This window comes from Podarcis tiliguerta, assembly GCF_965153285.1.
Source record: "Podarcis tiliguerta genome assembly, chromosome: 6".
NCBI lineage: Eukaryota > Metazoa > Chordata > Lepidosauria > Squamata > Lacertidae > Podarcis > Podarcis tiliguerta.
Window position 1 is genome coordinate 46,999,512 of NC_139539.1, and position 21,190 is coordinate 47,020,701.

General features: G+C 44.5%; 1 protein-coding gene across 1 annotated transcript; it reads left to right on the forward strand.

Annotated features, from left to right (window-relative positions):
• The first annotated feature begins 2,493 nt into the window (after window positions 1-2,493).
• SYPL2 (synaptophysin like 2) lies at window positions 2,494-21,115 on the forward strand. The gene is given in 9 exon segments (XM_083445847.1): window positions 2,494-2,660; window positions 2,662-2,815; window positions 2,818-2,999; window positions 3,211-3,282; window positions 7,961-8,085; window positions 13,559-13,763; window positions 14,704-14,895; window positions 17,286-20,050; window positions 20,455-21,115. Coding segments are annotated over 8 exon segments (1,200 nt in total). The 5' UTR covers window positions 2,494-2,519; the 3' UTR covers window positions 17,415-20,050; window positions 20,455-21,115.
• Window positions 21,116-21,190: the final 75 nt, after the last annotated feature.

Genomic DNA, 21,190 nt, shown 5'->3' on the forward strand with positions numbered 1-21,190 from the left:
ACAGATTCATAGCACTGTTGTGAATTGGCAGCTTGCTGTGCAGAATCAGAACATCAAAATGCTTGGAAGACACACGTTGACATTTTAGGTGCCATACATTATGCAACATCTCACTTCCCAAATATTTCCAAAATTTAATTTTACTAGCACCATATAGGCACCACTGTCAATGCTCAGGAGAGCTGCTAGGAAAAAAAGATAGCAACCTTAGACACGCAGATAACATAATGTCAGCCAAATGGTAGTAGGTACAAATTCTGTACACATCAGAAACGTGAAGATCTAGGTGATAGGACTTTTATTTAAATAGCTTTACCTTCTCGCTGGCATTACTATCCTTTCATTTGTGCTAGGAGAACCATCCCGGGTGTGGGATGGTTAGTTTAAAGTTGTGGCTGTGAAAAACTCAGGCACCTCCTGCAAGTAAAGGAGATCCATTCATGGAAGCAGGCTTCATGCCCACTGTTCCCTCTTCTGTCTCAGGATCTGTGTAAACAGGTTTCTGATGCTGGATAAGGAACCAGATGTGCAGTGCTGAACACAGAGAGGGTGCAGATGTGCATCCAGATGTGCACTCCAGCATGGTGTGAGTGAAGCACATTCTCATTCATCTTATTAACATATTTAATGTCACACTGCTCATAGCTTAGTCACAACAATAAATGTGTATTAGTTTCCCATCTGTCATGCAGGACCCACATATTTGTCTTCAAGTTATTATGTTTATTTTTATTTCTGTTAAAGATTCTCTTCTTCTTCACGCTTCTGGTGCAAAACCGCCCAGAGTGGCTAAGAATAACCTTAAAAGCACAACTCCAATAAATGCAAAAAAACTTCAATAGTAACTTTTTAAAAAAATATATTTAAAAAAATCATTAAAAAGTAATAGCAGCAGAGATACAATAGCAAAGTAAAACATTGGAGAACATATTACCTAAAATACCTGGGCAAATAAAAGGGTTGACGCCGAAATGACACTGGATTCAGGGCCGCTTTGAGCCTCTCTTTGGAGATAAAAGACAAAGGTGACCATGATAAAAAAAAATACACCCTGCAAAGTCCGTAGTTAGGTTTACCTTTTATTAGGACTAACCCCAAAGGCACAAAAACATGACATCCTTTTGAGTTTTCCAGAACTCTTCATTGGGCAAGATGTAACACAAGGTAGTGGGACGAAGAAAACCACCCGCTTTGTGCAACATCTTCCATGTTGAGGATTTCAAGACAACACAAAAGCTTGCCACATTTTTGTGACAGAAGATACTACCTACAACTGAGAAGCCTCCTAGGCACCAGTCACTTCTCCAGGGTTACATACTTATTGCTAGAAAAACAACATGGGGTTGAATGATGAATCCAATGAAGTCGTTGCACAAGTGGAAAGACTGGCTCTTACAACAAAACTTCCCCTCTCTCTCTTCTCCTCCCATCTCTCCCCACACCTCCCCAGATCTGCTCCAGAGGGTTAGGGGAAACCCAGAGCAGATTTGAGAGGTATGAGGGGCATGTAGAGAGAGGAGAAGGAAAGGAGTTTCCCTTGCACAAGCTGGAGTAAGGCGTGTTGCTTTTCCTGCAACAGACAAACATGTCTACTCTACTGGAAATTCTGTATTGCAGAGGATTTTATCGAATGTTAGTCATACTCATGAGCAGAACCACTGTAATTAATGGACATGATGAACTTAGGTACAGTAATTTTAACACTTACTTGGATGCAACCTATTTTCCTAGCATTTTTGTTCCTGGTGTATATGAATACTTCCTATAGTTAGGCACGTTTGTTGCTATTATGACTGTAGTCAGCCCCACACCACCAGCGTTCATAAATAACAATAAAGGAAGGAGGGAGCAGGATGAATCCACTGGGGACGAGGAATGTACAGATTCATTCTGGTAGAGAGCTGTGCAAGAATATCAAACACCCCCAAGTCCAGCCTTCTTCCATTTGCGTCTTATTGGTCTGGGGGCACAGGAACGCAATCCAGCTAAATATTTATATCTGATAAGCAACAAGGAGCGCTGGCTGGCCCTCTTGGTTTGCATAAAAGTGAACAAGACAGACAACAGGAAGCCAAGGGTGGGAGCAAGTCACCTACATGGTTTCCTCCCCATCAAACAGTTGTGTGTTTTGAAAACAAAATTTCTTACTGAATTTTGTTAAGCAAACAGCAGCAGTACAACACGTTTGTTTAAAGGTCTGCTGCTTGGAGTTTAACATGCTTTTAGTTTAGTTTAGTTTAGTAGATATTAGCCACCTTTTTTTATATATATAAGTGCTACAGCTCAACTGAAACAACCAGGCTTTCAAAACTTCATCAGGGTTTGGTGGTCTTTCTGTGCCCGCACTGAGGCTGAGATCCTAACCCCACGTTACCTAAAGCACTGATTCCACACTGATTGATTTTACTAGAGCTGGAAGGGTCCTTAGGGCCATCTAGTCCAACCCCCATAACAATGCAGGGCTTACACCTGAACAAATATGGCTAGGATTGCGCTGTCAGTCAAGAAGCCCCACCAGCATGTCCCAACCCTCGAGACGAGTGACGCCGCTTAAGAAAGACTTCAGAGCAGATCCGGATCGCCTTCGCCGCCCGTCCCTTCGAGGGGGAAGGCGGAGCCGCCAGGCAAGAGGCTCCGCCCACAGCCCGCGGGGGGGGGCCCGCCAAGCTCCATGTGCGCCCTCCGCCGCGTGACGCGCTCCCTCTCCCCCTCCCCACCCGCGCCTCCACTTGCGAGTTTGACAGGACTTTCGACGGGGCTTTTTTCCCCGCAGCTCCGCGGAGGAGGGAGCAGCAGCAGCAGCAGGCGCCTCTGCAGCCCCGGCTCCCCTCGCCTGGACCACTCCTCCGTCCGCGCGGCGGAGAAGCAAGGAAGCCGCGCTCCCCGCAGCCACTGCCGTGCAGACGACCAGCAGCAGCAGCTCCTCGCCGAGAATGTCGGAGCCCAGAGCCCAGAGGGGGGCGGCGGCGGCGGCGGACAAGGAGTCCCAGAGCCCGGTGGTAGGGCGCCCTTTCTTGGCTACTTTCTCTCCCCGTCGCTCTTCTGTTCTCTCCCTCCCCCGCGCCCTCCCCCGCATTGTTCTCTCTCCTCTTTCCGACGCCCCTTCCCCTCCTCCTCTTCTTTGGGCTTTCCCTCCTGGCTGACCTGAACTCCCTGCCCTTGTTTCTCCCTCCTTCCCTCCCCCCCCCTTTTTTTTGCTTCCCTCGCCAGGCCCAGCTGCTCTTGGGGCTGCGTTGGGGGCGCTTGGAGGAGCCCCTGGGATTCATTAAAGTGCTGGAGTGGGTAAGTTCGGCCTCCCGTGCAACTTTTTTTTTGGGGGGGGGGTGCGAGAGAGAGGAAGGTGACGCTGCCGTCCAGCAAACGCGCTGAGAGACCAGGCCCTTGGAGATCAGGGGGAGTTGAAGAAAGGGGGCGTCCCTTCTCCGGCGGTGGGACCCTGCGAGCCGACTTTCTGGCTGCGAGCCGGAGGCGGCGTGCAGGGGCAGACTTGGGAGGGAGGGCGGGAGGGAGACGCCCGAGTGCCTGCCCTCTAAGGCAGCCCTTCTATGTGCAAGGAGTCTGGATTCGTGGACTGGGGTATGCATGGGAGCTGGCGTTAGCAGCGCTCACATTTCACTCGGGCGGGTTTAACCTTTCTGGAGTTCTGATCCTGCACATACCGCGCCTTAACTTGTCCCTGAGCTCACGGATTCGCTCTCTTCTCAGGCTTCCCAAGGGGAGCTTAGAAGCCCTGGTCTTATTTAGTCCCCAGTTTGGAGCCCAAGGGTTGGAGGGGCTCGGGGTATTTCCCTAGGATTAATGGGTCGCCAGGGAAATGCCCAAATTTCTGTCGCTGCAAGAATGAGAAATGAATGAGCCTTATTTAGAGCTAAATGTCTTATTGAAAAGGGAAGAGCCCTTGTTCTCACCTACAAGAAAAGAAAAGAAAAACTCTAAGATATGTACTTTTTCCTAAGTAGCTCCACAATAGTTGTAACACATGGAACCTGCATTTACTTTCACTAAATGCACATGTTGGCACAACATGACAGGTCTTTCAAGTGGATCCCCCCCCCCCCTTTTGGCCGAAAGGAGATGGTATGACTGACTCTGAGGTTGTGGCGCTCATCTCGCTTTATTGGCCGAGGGAGCCATTGTACAGCTTCCGGGTCATGTGGCCAGCATGACTAAGCCGCTTCTGGTAAACCAGAGCAGCGCACAGAAACACCGTTTACCTTTCTCTACTTGCACTTTGACGTGCTTTCGAACTGCTAGGTTGGCAGGAGCAGGGACTGAGCAACGGGAGCTCACCCCGTCACGGGGATTCAAACCACCGACCTTCTGATCAGCAAGTCCTAGGCTCTGTGGTTTAACCCACAGCACCACCCACGTCCCCACTCAATGGCTACCTGGTGTCAATACTTAAATCAAAGGCAGAGGCTTGATAGTAACAAAACAGAACTGAGCTGGCATCCATTTCATAAGAGTGCAGTCTTGGATAGGTTGAAGGTCAGTGTGGACACATCACAAATACTGAAGAGCATAAGAGAACCTTTTCCAATCTGGTGTCCTCCATCTACTTTGGACTTCAAGTCCCATCAGCTCCAACCAGCACAGTTCTGACTCTACAGGTGTTGCTATAGGACAGGGATGGGGGATATGTTGCCCTCCAGACAGCAGGCTCTGCTATTAGGCAGACTGAGGCACCTGCCTCAGGTGGCAGGAGCCACCAAGGCACCAGATGCGATGCTGGTATTGGCTGAAATTGCAAGAGATCTTACAGAGCGTGCAAGATCTTGTGCGATTTTGGCGAGATCTCACCCAAAATTGGCGCCAGTGCTCGCGTCGCTTCCACACCAGTGGGAGGGCAGGCAGAGAAGCAACACCAGTTGCAGCAGGTATGGCAGTGCCAAGGGCAGGCAGGGCAAAGGCAACATTTCCTGTTTCTCAGGTGTCATTGGACTACAACTCCCATCATCTCTGACAACTAGCCGAGTGGGTTGGGACTGGTGGGAGCTGGTGTCCAGTGATACCTGGTAGCTTCCCATACCTGCATCAGTGGGGACCTCATGAAAAAATTGGCCGATTAAAGCAGTGGATCATGGGAACAATGCAGCATCAAAGACTAATGACAACACAATGGCTTGCTTTCTGTGAAGCAGTATTAGTGTTCATGCCTTCTCCGCTGTGCAGTATTTGCCTACTTGGTTATTTTCTGTGTGCACCTCAATTTTTGTGAATATGGCTCTTCTCCCTATAAGCAACAGATTACATTTCACATTCCATTATGTTTTCTGGCCAACCCTATAGCTCACTAAGTCTCTATAGCCTACCTGCCTCTTTGTGGGGGAAAAATGGTGGTATAAATCAGTCTTAAGAGGTTTTCATTTTGGGGCATAGGCCAAAAACGTATGTGACTTAAAAAGAAAGAGGCATCCATTGATGGCTCCCCGTCCCCTAAAAAAAAAAAAAAAAAAAAAAAAAAAAGAGTAAGGGAAGCACTAGACTTGAGATCTTAAAATGGGTTTTGGATTCTTTGAATGGAATAAATAGCCTTAGTAGCATCCAATTATGCGGCTTGGATAATAATACAAATAGTTCCTGAAGGAGCATGGTATAATTAAATAAGTAGTTCTCCTGTGCTGTGTTAGGATCTCTTTTTGCATGTTCTCCCCCCACCCCCAATGAGTGTGGAAGCATTTGTGCATGGCTTGATCAGGCCATCTGTTGTGGTGATGGTACGGTGAAGATGGTGTTTTGCTCTATTGCAGCATCCTATATAAAATCTTTTTCTTATGTGTCCTGCCAATTTATAGACCTGGAAAACAAAGGGCAGGATCTCAGTAGAAATAGGGCCCATATCGCTTAATGCCTTTGTTTTCAGTTCAGTCCCTATTTCCTTCTACACTTCTTCCACATATTTGGCCCAAATTGGGTGTAGTTCAAATCTACACCAGTTCAGCATTTGGACTGTTGCTGCTTACTTTGTTAAGTTCAGTCAATTATGCTTGCAGCTTGGTCTTAGCTCCCCCTCCACCCCGGAAATAATGGATAATACTTTGATGAGTATTATAGTGCTGTCATGAACTGCTGAATGAATGTAGATCCTAGATAGGATTATATAGTTCTGGAGGGAGGAGTCGGTTGATATGACTGGCTAGTGAACAGACTGTAGGACAGGGGTCAGCAACCTATTTCAGCTGTGGGCCGGTCCACTGTCCCGCAGACCTTGTGGGGGGCTGGACTATATTTTTTTGGGGGAAATGAACAAATTCCTATGCCCCACAAATAACCCAGAGATGCATTTTAAATAAAAGCACACATTCTACTCATGTAAAAACACCAGGCAGGCCCCCCAAATAACCCTGAGATGCATTTTAAATAAAAGGACACATTCTACTCATGTAAAAACACGCTGATTCCTGGACTGTCCGCGGGCTGGATTGAGAAGGCAATTGGGCTGCATCCGGCCCCTGGGCCTTAGGTTGCCTACCCCTGCTGTACGATGACATTTTTAGCTTGGCACTTTATTCAGTTTCCACCAGCGATGTAGGATGGCATAGTGACCACTTCCTGTAAGTGTCTCTGGCCCAAACTCCCTAACCCAGGCCTCTTGGCTTCTCAGAAGGCAGGAACAAGTGTAGAAACAGAGGTCATGGAAAATAGTTGCTCCCTTGTGGAATAATAATGCATTATTAATTTATTTTTATTTTTTATTTATGCTTCCATCATAGTCCAAAATATGAACAGCTGCAGCCCTGGCCCCACCTCATTTGTTTGCAGATTTCACATAGGTTTCATTTTCCCTGCACTTGTATTTGGACGGCCGAGTTTTGAAGTTCTTCAGCTGTAGTGGTGCAACGAGAGACTAGCGCTAAAGCTATATCCCTTGCCTGCAAGTTCCTTTCATGTTTGAGCATTTAATTCTCAAGAATGCTATATGCAATGATTTTAGCAGCTTTGATCCTATCAACTGAGCTGTTGCTGGGCCTGTTGTCCACTGGTACCACCTAGGTGTCATAATGCAGCACCGATACACCAAAACAGGGGCAAGTGCTGACTCTTTTTGCTGTTGTTGTAATGCTGAAGCATCTTAAAAGGCCTAATCTAGTTTTGTATGGGCCTGTGTCGGTATGTAGACATACTTGGGCCTAATAGCAAAACAAAATACTGATCTCAGTGCATGTATATTCTTGGTTGGCATGATATGCTAAACTGGAATAACCCTTAGTTAGAGAGATTTTAAGTTCCAGACTTCTGCTTTGTAATGCATTGACATTTGCTTTTTAGCTGATTGTATTTAACTCTGGGTTAATGGTACTGATAATAAAAAACTATTAACATGTAGAGAACAACCGTTCTTTGGTATATAGTTTGGTGGTGAACTTGGACCAAATTACTTTTTGATTTTTATAAAAATTGACCTCTTTCAGTTGTTGTACCAGATAATTGTAGAAATTACCGGTAATAAACTCCCAAGATTCATTTTCTTTAAACCAGTAAGTTCTACCTAAGAACCTTAGCACAACCTGGATTTCTGCATAATTCAGCTTGACATTTATTTGTTACTGTCATTGTAGTGGAGAGGTACTTAGTACTGTGGAGGTTACTGATAACACACCCAGATGAGAAGAATATTTAAAAAAAAGAAAAAAACATATTTAACTATCTTGGGTTGTATTATATTAAAGATGAATAGTTCAATGAAAAGTAATATGTTGTCTGCTTCTCTCTCCCCCCCCCCCCCCAATTAATTGGCTAGCTTTGCACATGGATTGTGGCATTTATCATTGTGGCTTGCATGTGAGCTGATCTTAATGTTTTGCAAGACAAGCCTGGATGATTGTGATTTTTTTAGGTCTTGGATAGTTCATAGTAGTTGATGCCAGATGTGTTGTCCTGCATGATGCCAGAGCCTGTGCCACTGTTTGCTACCAACTAGGACACATTTAGTTCTAAACTCCTTTGCTTTTTCCTCCAGCTCTTTGCCATATTTGCCTTTGGAGCCTGTGGTTCTTTCAGTGCAGAAACAGGGGCTACTGTGAAATGCAATGAGAGTCCTAAAGAGACAACTGCTATCACTGTGCAGTTTGGATATCCTTTCAGGTAAATGGGGGTCTTACTGAGTGTTAATTTAGCAGATACTATGTGGAGCTGGAGACATTGTAGCTAAATACATCATGGTGCTTATGATTCTGTTTCTAGCACCTCATTTTGCCTGTGTTTGGAAAGGCTTCCTGAAAAAATGAAACTTAGTTGCAAAATTTCTGCTTGTACAGGATAACCTCCAGAGTATCCCAACTCTAAAATTCTGGGTTTCTAGGAAATGACTCAAAACATATTGGGGTGGTGGTGGTAGAGGGAAGTGTGTGGTTTATTGGGGTTAGGCATGCCAAGGGCTTGTGCAGGCTTAATAGGATTTCCCCCTAATTTACCTTGAACAACCGCCCTCAACGCAACACCTCAAACCATTTTTGTAAATTGTTTTGATTTCAGAACTGGTTTGCTGCAGTATACAGGGGCACCGATATGGAAACACAAACACAAAGTCCCCCTTGGGGTGTATGCAATTAGTTTTATGGTTCTTTGGGTCCTTCCAACGTAAGGGGAACTCTGCTAGATCAAACCAAAAGTCCATCTCATCAGGCAATTCTGTTCACTCAGCCCCCAAGCAGGACGCACACATAATTGCCCTTGTCTACTCATTACCCCCATTACCTGGTAATTAGAGGCATATTGCCTCTGATATTGGGAGTAGCATATAGACATTGCTACTAGAAGCAACTGGTAGCCTTATCCTCCGTGCATTTGCCTAACCCTCTTTCAAAGCTATCTAAGTTGGTGACTCAGAGTTGGAAGGGCTACTTTGTACTAGATCTCCCACTAGATCTTTGTTTGTTCTAGATCTTCTTTATTGCAGAAGCCTGCTGGCAGTGGTGTCGCTGCCACTTACTGGTAGGAATGAGGTGGTGAGGTTGGGGTTGTGAGGACATACCAGTAGGAGCCCTGAATTGCTTCTTCTGGTTTGTTCACAAACCATGACCTTGCTGCCTTCTCACCCCTGCCATTACGTAGCAGCATTGCTCTGCCTCTACCCCACCAGGCAAGCCACTCTTGGGTTCTAGTATTCTGAGAGAGGGAGAGAAATCTCTCTGCTTTTTCTACACCGTGCTTAATTTTATACATCTCTATTGTGTGTCCTGCTCCCCGGCCTTTTTCCTAACTTAAAGCAACCCCCCAATGTTGTAGGAATGTGCTCACAGAAGAATAGTTCTGCTAACGCGAAGTAACATATTTATTTAACCAATCAAAGCATTTACACACCACTCTTACAAATACTAAAATGCAGATTAATTAAAGCAACACGTTTAGTAACAGCAAATAACAAATACAGTAAAAGCATCAGCAATGAAATAGAATATATATTTGCTTTAATATGGACTATAACTCACCCATTGTTTGGAAGCTAGCAAAAGAAAGTAGTTACAGAATGCATCAGACCTGTTCCTTGCAAGTTCAAATGTGACTTTTTTGTTTTTAAATATACTGTTTAAGAGAACCAGAGAAAGACACTGTTAGTTTTTCTGACATGTTTGTCTATGTGAGCATCATAAGGTAAACAAACATTGCCATCAAGAAGATACTGTAGAACATAATTCTGTTAATGGGAATGTAAGGGAGAAGGCACCCTTAGATACATAGGGTTCAGCTTCTATCCACTTGTAAGAGACTGCCATACGCCTACCTATTTTATGTTCCCTTTTTGGACATAGGCTTTTTGACAAAATCAGTTGTCAGCCATGTTAGCAATGAAGAGAAATTCTTGTCACATTGCAAGATAAGTTAGAAAATGTGTTAATGTGCCATTTTTGGTGATCTGCAGAGAACCTCATGAGTGAACACTGCTAATTGGGATGTTTTTGCTTCTAAGCAGTGAGTTTGTAGAATTGGGTCATCAGTTTAATATTTCCCATAATTCCCTGTTGGGCATATCCTAATTCCCCCTAATTCCTTGTTGTGTTTTGAATGTGGGCAGCCCCATTTCCCCAGGACACCAGAACATATCAGAGGAGTCCATCTGTCCCGGGCATTTTCCCTCAGGTAAAAAGGTAAAGGTAAAGGATCCCTGGACGGTTAACTCCAATTGAATTAAACTATGGGGTGCAGCACTCATCTCCGCTTTTCAGCCTGAGGGAGCCGGCATTTGTCCACAGACAGCTTTTCCAGGTCATGTGGCCAACATGACTAAACCGCTTCTGGTGCACAGAACACACTGATGAGTGCCAGAGCACACAAAAACGGCATTTACCTTCCTGCCACAGTAGTACCTCTCCATCTGCTTGTGCTGGTTTGCTTTCAAACTGCTAGGTTGGCAAGAGCTTGGTCAAAGCAATGGGAGCTCACCCCATCGTGCAGATTCGAACTGCCAACCTTATGATTGGCAAGCTCAAGAGGCTTGATGGTTTAAACCACAGCGCAACCAGCCCCCATGTTTTCCCTCATTAGGTGCCCTTTAAGGCAAGTATCACCTTTTCCAGCTTGTCCAAGCATAGCTATTTAAAATGGACAGGTTCCTGATACTCCCTGGTTGCAGGCAATTTTGTTGCTGCAATGCCACCAAGGAGGAGATGAGGATGCTTTCCTCCCAACACACCAACACTTCTTGGAGGATTTCATTGGCCTTGGACTTGTTTCAGGAGGAGCTCTAGCCAGTGTTGTTTCAATTGTGTTTTGAGTTCCCCCTTCTTCCTTTTGTGTGTGTGTGGGTTTAAATGCATTATATTGTATTTCCACTGATACTGGGGTGATCGCTCAGGGCTGAAATGATAAGGAAGGAGCTTTCTAAGGGCATTACCATTGGAGAGTTTAATAAATGTTAAATGAATGGGTGCACCTGACACAATAAAATCTTTGTGCTAATAGCTGCTAGACAGAGGAACAGCAGATCAGAGTCTAGCACGAATTTGTCTTCTGCAAAAAAACCCACATTGACTGTCATTTACACACACGCACACACACACCTCTTCAAAATCACTGCTGAAGGACCTAATTGTGCATAGGGAAAGCTGTCTGGACAGCACTGTACTTGTAAATTCTCAGTGCTCTGTGATTTGTTTTGGGAAGGAGGGTTATGCCCTTCATAGCAAACTTAAAAGCTGCAACTGACTTGATGCGTCTGTCATCTGTTGAGAGACATATAAGCATGAGAAATATGTTTTTAAAATTATTTTATTTATTAAATTTGTATGCTGCCCTTCAATTGTAGATCTGAGGGCGGTTCACAGCATGAAAATACAGGATCAAAGCACAAAAGGCATAATAAAGACAAGATAGTAATGCACAGAAACCAATAACCCCTCCCTTCCTTTTTGCTGCTTGCTCTCCTCTTTCCCTTCCACTATCTATGTTCTGCTAAGTCCTAGTCTAGGTGGTGTTGGGGTTCAATGCCACTGCAAAAAACAAGAGACTGGATCAGATTGTGGGGGGCATTCATAGGTCCTTTTGCCATGCCAAATCAGGAGATTACCTTTCTTGGAAAGTAAGAAGCTAGCAATATTGAATGATTTGTATGTTAGGGATCTACCACAAGACTTGTCAGATGAGTACAGACATGGCCAAAGTTAGAATGAAATCAATCTTACACTCAGTGTATGTAGGATATGAGCATGGTTCTATCTCTGCAACTTTGCTTCCCTGCCAACATCTGATAGCTATAAATAGAGGCAAATCTGTGAAGTCTATTGAGATGCCTTTGACAAGAAGAACAAATTGGGAGGAGTGGTAGTGGTTCTAACAGAGAAAACACAGAATGAAGTATCTGGTGAATAGTCTCTTGGAATAATGAATTGTGTTGTGTATGAGTTGAGAAGCACTTTAGATGAATGAGGCTTTTGCTCTCATTCTCTGAGCTCTTCTTGCTGCTTGACTTCTAGATTACTATTTGTGTTTTAGTATACCACAGAACCCTGCTACCTTTTGGTTGGGGGTGGGGGTGGAATTCACACCTGTTCTGTCATGGCCAAGCCTCCATTGCAGGGAGCCCTATATACTTAGGTGTTGATGATTAAATTACTATCTGGACAAGTCCTTAGATCCTTCTTAAACTGCAGCCTGTGAGCTTAAAAATGTCTTTTCTAAGAGGTATGTTAAACATAAAAAGCTAGCGATTAGACAGACTTGGAAACATTAATTTTTCTCTGTTTAAGCCCCACGGTAAGTTTGCATTTTTCATTGGAATCATAGCTGCCTTTTTCTACCCTCTAAATTATCAGATTATTTCTGTGGGCTCTTGCTTATTAAAATAAGCAGAATAGCTTCACATAACCTGCAAACCATTTGATCTGCTGCAGATAAGCAGATTGGCTTTATAGTTCTTGTCTGCAATGTGGAAACCTCCTGATTTTAATGTCGGTAAACACCGTTTTATGTTGGAAGCTGTTGCTGAGGGCTCAAGCTACAGAACTTCTGACTTCAGTGCCAGCCTGGTTCAAATGGCACATGTGGGAAAAGGCTAGAGGCTATTTATATAATGTAGAGAGCTGCTGGTGCTATACCACCCGATAGCAGCTAGATGGAGAACTGTAATAGCTCTTCTTAGTGACCAAAAATTATATCCAAACAGCTAATATGCGCTCCATGCGCTTGATATATTTGGTCTCTTTGAAGATATGTATATTTGTACTACACTTTTACAAAGTCCTAGCCCAACCAATTTTCTCCATGAAATGAAAATTGCAATTCTGTGCATCAGCCAAGTCACTGCTTTGGAAAGCTGAGTCTTTGGAAAGCAGAAGGTGGAAAAAAACTCTGATCCTGCAAAGTGGTAGCTGCCAAAACAGTCCCAGTAAGTTTCAAGGAAGGAGGTGTCTTTCATAGATGTTTCCACCTTGTATCTGTTTTGGTAGGAATTTGGTTTAATACTTTTAGAGGAAACCTACAGAGTGTACCCCAAAGCTCAAGTATGTTATTAAAAACAGAGAGGTGCTATTTTTCTTTCTTTCAAGGAAGTGTCTTGTTCAAGTCATGTCAAAGCATCTCTACACATGTATCTTTTTGAAAGCTGTATCAGTACCCAAGAGGTTTGCTCCTTCAGAGTAAGGGTGAAATGTACTATCGCAGCAAGCCATATAGAGAAGGCACCACCTGTCATCAGGCCTTACGATAAGTGTGTTCTGATTAGGATAAGCAAAGATGCAGATATGGTTTTATTCCCCAATGAGAAGAGTGACATGATTCTATCCTGGAAAGGCTGGAGCTAGGCTGCGGTTGTTGGTTTGAGGTGTTTTTCCCCAGAGAGCTACAGGAACTTTGGAAAGGGGTTTGTTTGCTGTTTGGTGTGTGCATTCATCTCACTTTGATAAACAGGTGCTGCAGGGTTTTTTGTTCTGCTTCAAAAACCTTGCACAATCTATTTGACCTGAAGTGAGAGTGGGGCAAAATAAATCTCAACTACTTTTAACTCACTTAAAAGCTATCATCTGTCTCAACCTTCAGCCCTGTTTGTCAGAGGTAGCTCTGCACCAGATGTGCTAAGTCGTACCAAACATGTTTCTTTCTCTTTCCTTTTCATCCTGACCAGGTTGTACAAGGTTCCATTTGACATGCCAGACTGTATTGAAGGATCTACTGCTAAAAGGACGCTGCATCTCTTGGGAGACTTTTCAGCACCTGCTGAGTTCTTTGTGACCTTGGGTGTTTTTTCTTTCCTGTATACCATGGCAGCTCTGGCAGTCTATCTACGGTTTCACTCACTCTACAAAGAAAATAAGAAGCTTCCTTTTGCGGTAAGATTTCACTTTGGTCCTCTGCTCTTTGATGCAGGACCTAAACCCCGGAGAACCAGTCTCTAAAACACTCCTTGGATAAGAGACTCTATCCAAATAGGAAGTGCTTCCCTAAACTCTCTAATTCAGTTTATCCTTGGGACAATCCGGAGGAGCAGCTCACACAACCATATTATGCATTGAGTGGATCTGGATGGTGCCTGATATACAGTAGTACCTCGGGTTAAGTACTTAATTCATTCCGGAGGTCCGTTCTTAACCTGAAACTGTTCTTAACCTGAAGCACCACTTTAGCTAATGGGGCCTCCTGCTGCTGCTGCCGCACCACCAGAGCACGATTTCTGTTCTCATCCTGAAGCAAAGTTCTTAACCCGAGGTACTATTTCTGGGTTTGCCGAGTCTGTAACCTGAAGCATATGTAACTTGAAGCGTGTGTAACCCGAGGTACCACTGTACAAGTATTTTCCTGCAGTGCTGTAACATGACAAGCTGCGCCTTCTGGAATTCCTGCTTCTACCCAACTATTTAATGTACAGGAACCTTTACCCTGGTCACCCCTCATTTTAGGGTGGAATCTTGGGCCTTCTTTAGTTGGAACAGCATTCCCGCCCCGCCCCCAAATGGCACAAAGACTAGTTTAAAACTATCTATCTAATGCTGTCATTAAACTCCCCCTTGGGGTTGTGTGGAGCCACTTGAATTGTTATGACCCCATATCGCTTGCAGATCCTTTAAGAGTGTCTTAGGTAGCTGTGAAAAAATTGGATGTGGCTCTTTTGGCACATGTAGACCCACCATGTGAAGGGCCTGAGAGATGGAATGGAGCAATGACCCAACATCAAGGGCCCTCAATGCTTGCGTCTTTTGGGTGGAATAGGGAGGGCAGTCTGTTCTATGAGATGGAGCCATTGTGGTCTTCTCTGTTTTTTCCTCCCCCTAGGACTTCTGTGTGACCGTCTCATTTACCTTTTTCTGGCTAGTGGCATTTTCAGCTTGGGGCAAAGGTCTGTCAGATGTGAAAGCAGCTACGCGGCCTTCCAGTCTCATTGCTGCCATGTCAGTGTGTCAACTCAAAACTGCTGTATGCAATGCTGGGGCCACACCTTCTATGGGCCTGGCCAACATCTCTGTGGTAAGAGTTGTCTGGGGAGCAATATTGGGGGGGGGCGGGAATGCCAGAGCTTCAGCTGCATTGGAACCTATAGAGTATAGCTCCACTGATTTTAATAGAGCTTGGTTAGTTTCATACACATTCATAACTTCATACATTCATACCCTTTGAGTAACTTAAAGCTACAGGTAGTGATGTACCGTATTTTTCGCTGTATAGGACACACTTTTCCCCCTCCAAAAATTAAGGGGAAATGTGTGTGCGTCCTATGGAGCGAATGCAGGCTACTTGGCTTCAGCGATAGCAATGCGAAGCTGCCGAAGCACAGAGGGAGTGTTCCCTCTGTGGTCCGGAGGCTTCACGTTGCTTTCGCTGAAGCCTGGAGAGCAAGAGGAGTCGGTGTGCACCGACCCCTCTCGCTCTCCAGGCTTCAGGGATAGCCGCCTAAAGCCTCCGGAATGCAGCGGGAGGTCCTGCTGTGCTCCGGAGGCTTCGGGTTCCTTTTGCTGAACCTGGGAGAGCAAGACTCTCCTGGCTTCAGCAGAGAGGGAGAGCGAGGGGGGGGGAGGAGGAGCGCCATCCTGGTTCCTCGCACAGCCGTCTCGGCCCCGCGCCTTGCCCTGGGCGATGTCCCCGTGCCTCTTTCCTCCGCGGCGGCTGTGGCAGGGTGGGCTCTGGGGGGAAAGTGTGCGGCCGTAGCGGCGGTGACGGGGTGGAGCAAGATGTATAATGACACAACAAACAGCTACTAACTAATGGATTTTAACCTTTTTTTAAAAAATGCAGTTGGTATCGTTATTTCCCAAGTACATCTTTCAGAAGTCTTGCCCTTCTTGATGTGTACACCAATGAAGAACAGCCTGTCTGCATGTACTGAATATAAAGCTCCTGATTCTTTTTTAATTATGGGCATTTCACAGTTTTATTCAGCACTTGTAACAGTCTTGTCAAATCTGTACTTAAATAAGTACTGGTACAGCGGTTGCTGGTTTAAATTGCATATGTGATGGAGTACAGCAGTGTCTAAAATATATGCAACTTAATGATGACCTAACTACAGATTTCAGCCCCTGAAGAGCAGACAAACAGACAGGGCATCTGTTCAAGGCCATTTTTTAATGGATTAATTGATTCTAAAATAACTATTGACCTCATTTGGTCCTTGCCTTCACAAATGTGGATGAGAATCACCAGTCACTACTGTTTACAAACACTTACTGAAAACTAGTGAAAATTTGACTTTTTACTCTTTGTTGACCAAAGTGATGAAGTAGACAGAAGAAAATTAAAGGGCATTAAGGAAGAACATGTGAGCATACCAAGGTTTTGCATGGGCCTTAAAATTTGCTTTGTGTCTGCTTATAAAAACAATTAGGATCTGTTTTTGATTCTCTGTCCACTTCAAACTGTGATTCGGGTTTTATGCTGCTCTGTATAAAATGGAGCTCTGTGTTCCCCATTCACTCTTATGGGAAATCTAAAAATGGCTATAAACTTTCCCCCCCCTTTTGGCAGAAGCAGATGAAAGCACAGGAGCCCCTCCAAAGTGGATTAACTCTACCAAAACGCAGGCCCAGGAGCCTTTATAGGGAAAGTAAAAGGGTTTCACTTTCCTGCACAAGCCATACTAGGGCAATGCTTTTATAAGGCTAAAACACCAAAATCTAGTTATCTTTTGGGGGTGGGAGACGGTTTTGTCTCTTGTTCTTTCATACCTTAAAATAATTAAAAGGTGGGCAAATGGTGTATATTCTTGCTTGTACATTGATGAAAATATTAGCATCTTGACACTGGCCAGCTTAGCTTTCCCAGTGCTTGTTTGTGTTGGGATGCTATGTCCTCCAATAGGAGGTAGAAGGTGAGGCTATCCTTAATACTTCCTGCAGAGTGCTGAAGAGCCCCCAGCCACAAACAGAGCAGCAGACTCTCTCTCTCTCTCTCTCTCTCTCTCTCTTTGTGTGTGTGTGTGTGTGTGAGAGAGAGAGAGAGAGAGAGAGAGAGAAACGGAGTCTAACTTTCTTTTTAAGAAATCATTGTTCTGCTTTAACAACAACAAAAACCACCAAAAACATCCACAGCTCTTCAGTGCTCCAAGGTCAGCATTTAGACAAACTTGCTTCATGCAAAGCTCAAGGACCTAGAGTAGAGAAACATAGACAAACATAGGCATATAGGGCACTGAAAAACAGAGCAACATGAGGTTTTGTAACACACTGATCCAGCTTAGGGCATTTTATTGCTATCGCAGTTTGACTCTGAAAGGGTTAAAAGAGCTCCATATCAACCCAATTTGCCTCATTATTTGGCACCAGCCCAGAGTGGTTGCACTCCTCTACAACATACAGTCTGCTCAGATAGCTCGGCTACAAGTGCTTCTACATTAACTCTGCACTTCTCTCTTTCTTTCTCAGCTGTTTGGTTTTGTCAACTTTATACTGTGGGCTGGAAACTGCTGGTTTGTTTTTAAAGAGACCCCTTGGCATGCTCAGACCACCAACAAGGAAAGCTCTGCTGAACAAGGAGCTGTTGATAAGCAATAAGGAACCTCTCCTCCTTCACTCCTGAAGCCTCCTCTTCCCCCACCAGGAACAGTGCCTTGTCTCACGTACATGCTCATCCCATTTCACAGCAGGGCAGGAAATACGCCTTCTCTGCCAATTGTTGCTGCTGTCCAATAGTCATACTGGCATCTCTCTCTCCTGACTATTCTGGAATGCCTTCCTCTGGCTGAAATCAGGGGGTCCTCTTGTGGTCCTAGATACACAGACTGTACAAAAAAAAAAAACTCTTCTGCCTTCAGATTTTTTTACAAACATATATTATTGTGCATTGTAACATTGGCTACCACTAGTCCTAGGGTGTTTGGCATTGTTTCTTCCCATCTGCTTTTGACCACTTTATAATGAGAAATGCGGGTAGATTTGGATAACAGCATAGAGATAGCCAAGGCATTAGTGCTACAGAACCTGGGACGTCTAAGCACCTTTGAGAGTAAGTACACCTTCGACTCTGCGGCCATAATAGAAGCAGAAGCGGCAATATGCCACCGGGCTTAGCAGCAAAATAAAGGAGAAATACAAAGGGAATATTTTTACTTTCATACAATTGAAGGAAGGAGTGTGTTGTGTTTCTCTCTGTTGCATAATGGGGTATGAATGTGCTAAATATCTCTCTGCTTCTTTTAAATTCAGTTGGATGAAAGCTGGAGCTGCTGTTTGCCCACAGATGGGTTGTTCACTCTTGAGCAGCAAAGTTTTGGTGCCTTTATTTCTTTCCTCTCAGGTCATGCACAGATGTATACTATGTCCATACTGAGCCACAAGTGCTGACTCCCACCAGTATGAGCTGATCGGCAGCTTTTGGTCTCCATTTCCCTGTGTTTTTTTTGTGTATAGTGGAGGCAAACCCTTCCCCACACAGAGGATGTAAACCCTGGATACCTGTTTCAGTGTCTTCTGAGGTCCTGTTCTATTTTTAAAATGCAAACTTTTAAATATGAAAACCTAGAGGAATTTTTCTCAGCTTCTAGGATAGTTTAATATAAAACTTGGGCCCAAGAGGCTTGGGGCATTCGCTTCTGGTTGACAAACATGCAGGGGAAGGGTGGAATTCTGTACAACTTGTTGTTTTGTTGAGAATATTTGTGGTTAATGAGCTTAGTTCTGGCCTCTGAACACTCTGGTAACAGGAACAGATGAGCTGTCAAGTTTGTGGTGTGGATTGTTTGTCAGTGAATTCATGTATGCCACTATCTCGGGCCAACGCCCGTTTTAACTCTAGTGTGGCAGTAGGCAGCTGCTTGTAGATTTCTGATGGAGGCTTGAGGCATCCCAGGCCTCCAAGTGAAGATGAGAATCTTTAAGGAAGCTTCCAGTATCCCTGGATGTCCCTCTAGCAAATGATGGGACCACCAGTTTAGGACAGTATTAAATCTGACATTTTTAAATCATAGAAACTCTTTGTTATTGTGTATATGAAGCGGATACTTTCAGGTGAAGAGAGCTGTCATATTTTCTTCCATCTTTTGATCATGCCATTGACATAAACAAGGGACTGGAGCCTGGCCTGCCAATTACTCCAAACTCTACTAGTTGCCTATTTTCTAAAACTTATATGAGTAAATAGAAAAGAAGCACCCCAAATCTTTAGATCCCCGTACTTCCATGTGTCTAATATTGGATGGGGGAAACTAGTTTTTTGGGAGGTTGGGGTGTAGCAAGTTGCAGGGTGAGTTCTTCTATGCTGATTAAATCTTTCATATCAGACCTTGTTAGGTCTTTGACTTTCTCTTATTTCCTTATTCTCTTTCTCCTCCTTGTGCTGAGAGAGAGGAATTCTCTCCTGCAGAAGGAAAAATATTACTGGTGCTTCATGAGGTGTGGGACCTCTACGCTAAGAAGACCCTCTTTGTACATTTTGTAATTTTCTTCTTCCCTAGTTTAATTACTGCCCTTGCCCCAGCATTACAGAACAGCAGCCTTTATGGAATCCTCTGGCATGTCTGCAGTCAAGCCACAAAGACTGAAGCATACAATCATCCCTTGTGTTGCAGTGTCCAGATTTTCTTGCAACGTAAGGGCTGGTACAATACAAAAAGAAAGCTGACTAGCTAGAAGGAGGGCGGTTTTTCTCCTGTTTTCAGTCCAACTGTCTTTTAGGAGGACTTTCCCCACTGATTCTTTTTTAAAAACCACTCACCGAACATCACCATTCACACCATGTTTCTGGCCACAAGCTACTACTTCATAATAGTAGGCTTAGGAATCAGCTTCTGGCATGGTAGTGTGTTCCATAACTGACCATTACAGCCACTGTAGCCCTTGAGTGTACAAACAGATCAACCCTCCATATCTCCCCAAGTTAAGATATTTTCTAATTTCTTAAAGATTTGTCCAAGGTCCTCAGCTAGTGTAAATTGACAGTGCATGGTGCATACCAGCTGAAGACCTGACCTTTGTGTCTAAGCCGTGGGCAAAGCCTAAAGAATGCTGCTTCAGACATGGGAAATATTCTATGTAGACGGATACTAGAAGCAGGAATAAAGGCCTCAGTAATAGTTCCAGGAAAAGAAATGGTAATTGTCTACCATTGATCATGCAAATCACTTTCCACACGGCCCAAGTTCCTGTGAGTTTGTTTCTCTCTGTATTTATCTATAAATCCATGTATAAATCCAGCACAATTCAAAGTGTTGGTGCTGACCTTTAAAGCCCTAAACGGCCTCGGTCCAGTATACCTGAAGGAGCGTCTCCACCCCCATCATTCTGCCCAGACGCTGAGGTCCAGCGCCGAGGGCCTTCTGGCGGTTCCCTCATTGCGAGAAGCAAAGCTACAGGGAACCAGGCAAAGGGCCTTCTCGGTAGTGGCGCCCACCCTGTGGAACGCCCTTCCAGCAGATGTCAAAGTGATAAACAACTACCTGACATTCAGAAGACATCTTAAGGCAGCCCTGTTCAGGGAAGTTTTTAACGTGTGGTATTTTATTGTATTTTTGGTTTCTATGGAAGCCGCCCAGAGTGGCTGGGGAGGCCCAGCTAGATGGGCGGGGTATAAATAATAAATTATTATTATTATTATTAGAGAGATAATATATAGGGTAGCCTTGTAGCACTACATTTGGCACAGCACAGGAGAGGGCTGTTGGGAGCAGCTGAGCAGACAGCAGGTGCAGGATATTTCACACCCTTGTGGGTTTTCTACTTTTTTTGGATACACCCGATACATTGAAACCACAGTTATCCTGTATGACTAACTCTCTCAGACTCCTAGCTGCGTATTAGACGTGACACATCCCTCCTCTGTGATGGAGCCCCTACAAAACAGACTTCAAGCAGATGACTGGGGACCAGCAGAACTTGTAACTGGAAGAAGGGGAAGGGTCAGTCTCGGCTTGTACTAGCTTTGCATTTTGTGGCCTATGATTCCCCCCCCACACACACACATTTCTTTTGAGTAGGGGTGATAAAAGAGCAGGTGTGGAATCTGTACAAGAGCTCAGTGTGAGAAGTGGTGTGGTTAGTGATGCTCAATGAAGGGAATGCCAAAAATATACTCTGTCCTGTCCTGAAAATGCCACCATGTGGAGTAGAGACCAGCAGCCCTGGGCATGGTCTCCCAGTTCTCTCAATCATTTCCTCTTCTAGTGGCGGTATGTTGCATGTTTTTCTCCTTTCCTGACGATTGTTAGTATGGTTCTAATAAAGTGTCGAGAGAGTTTGCTCTGAGGGAGAGCTGACTTTGGGCTGGTTTTCTTTGTCCTTGCCTTCTGTTTCTACTTCGATCTCTTTTGCAGCCCGGTTCATAAAATACTGTTATC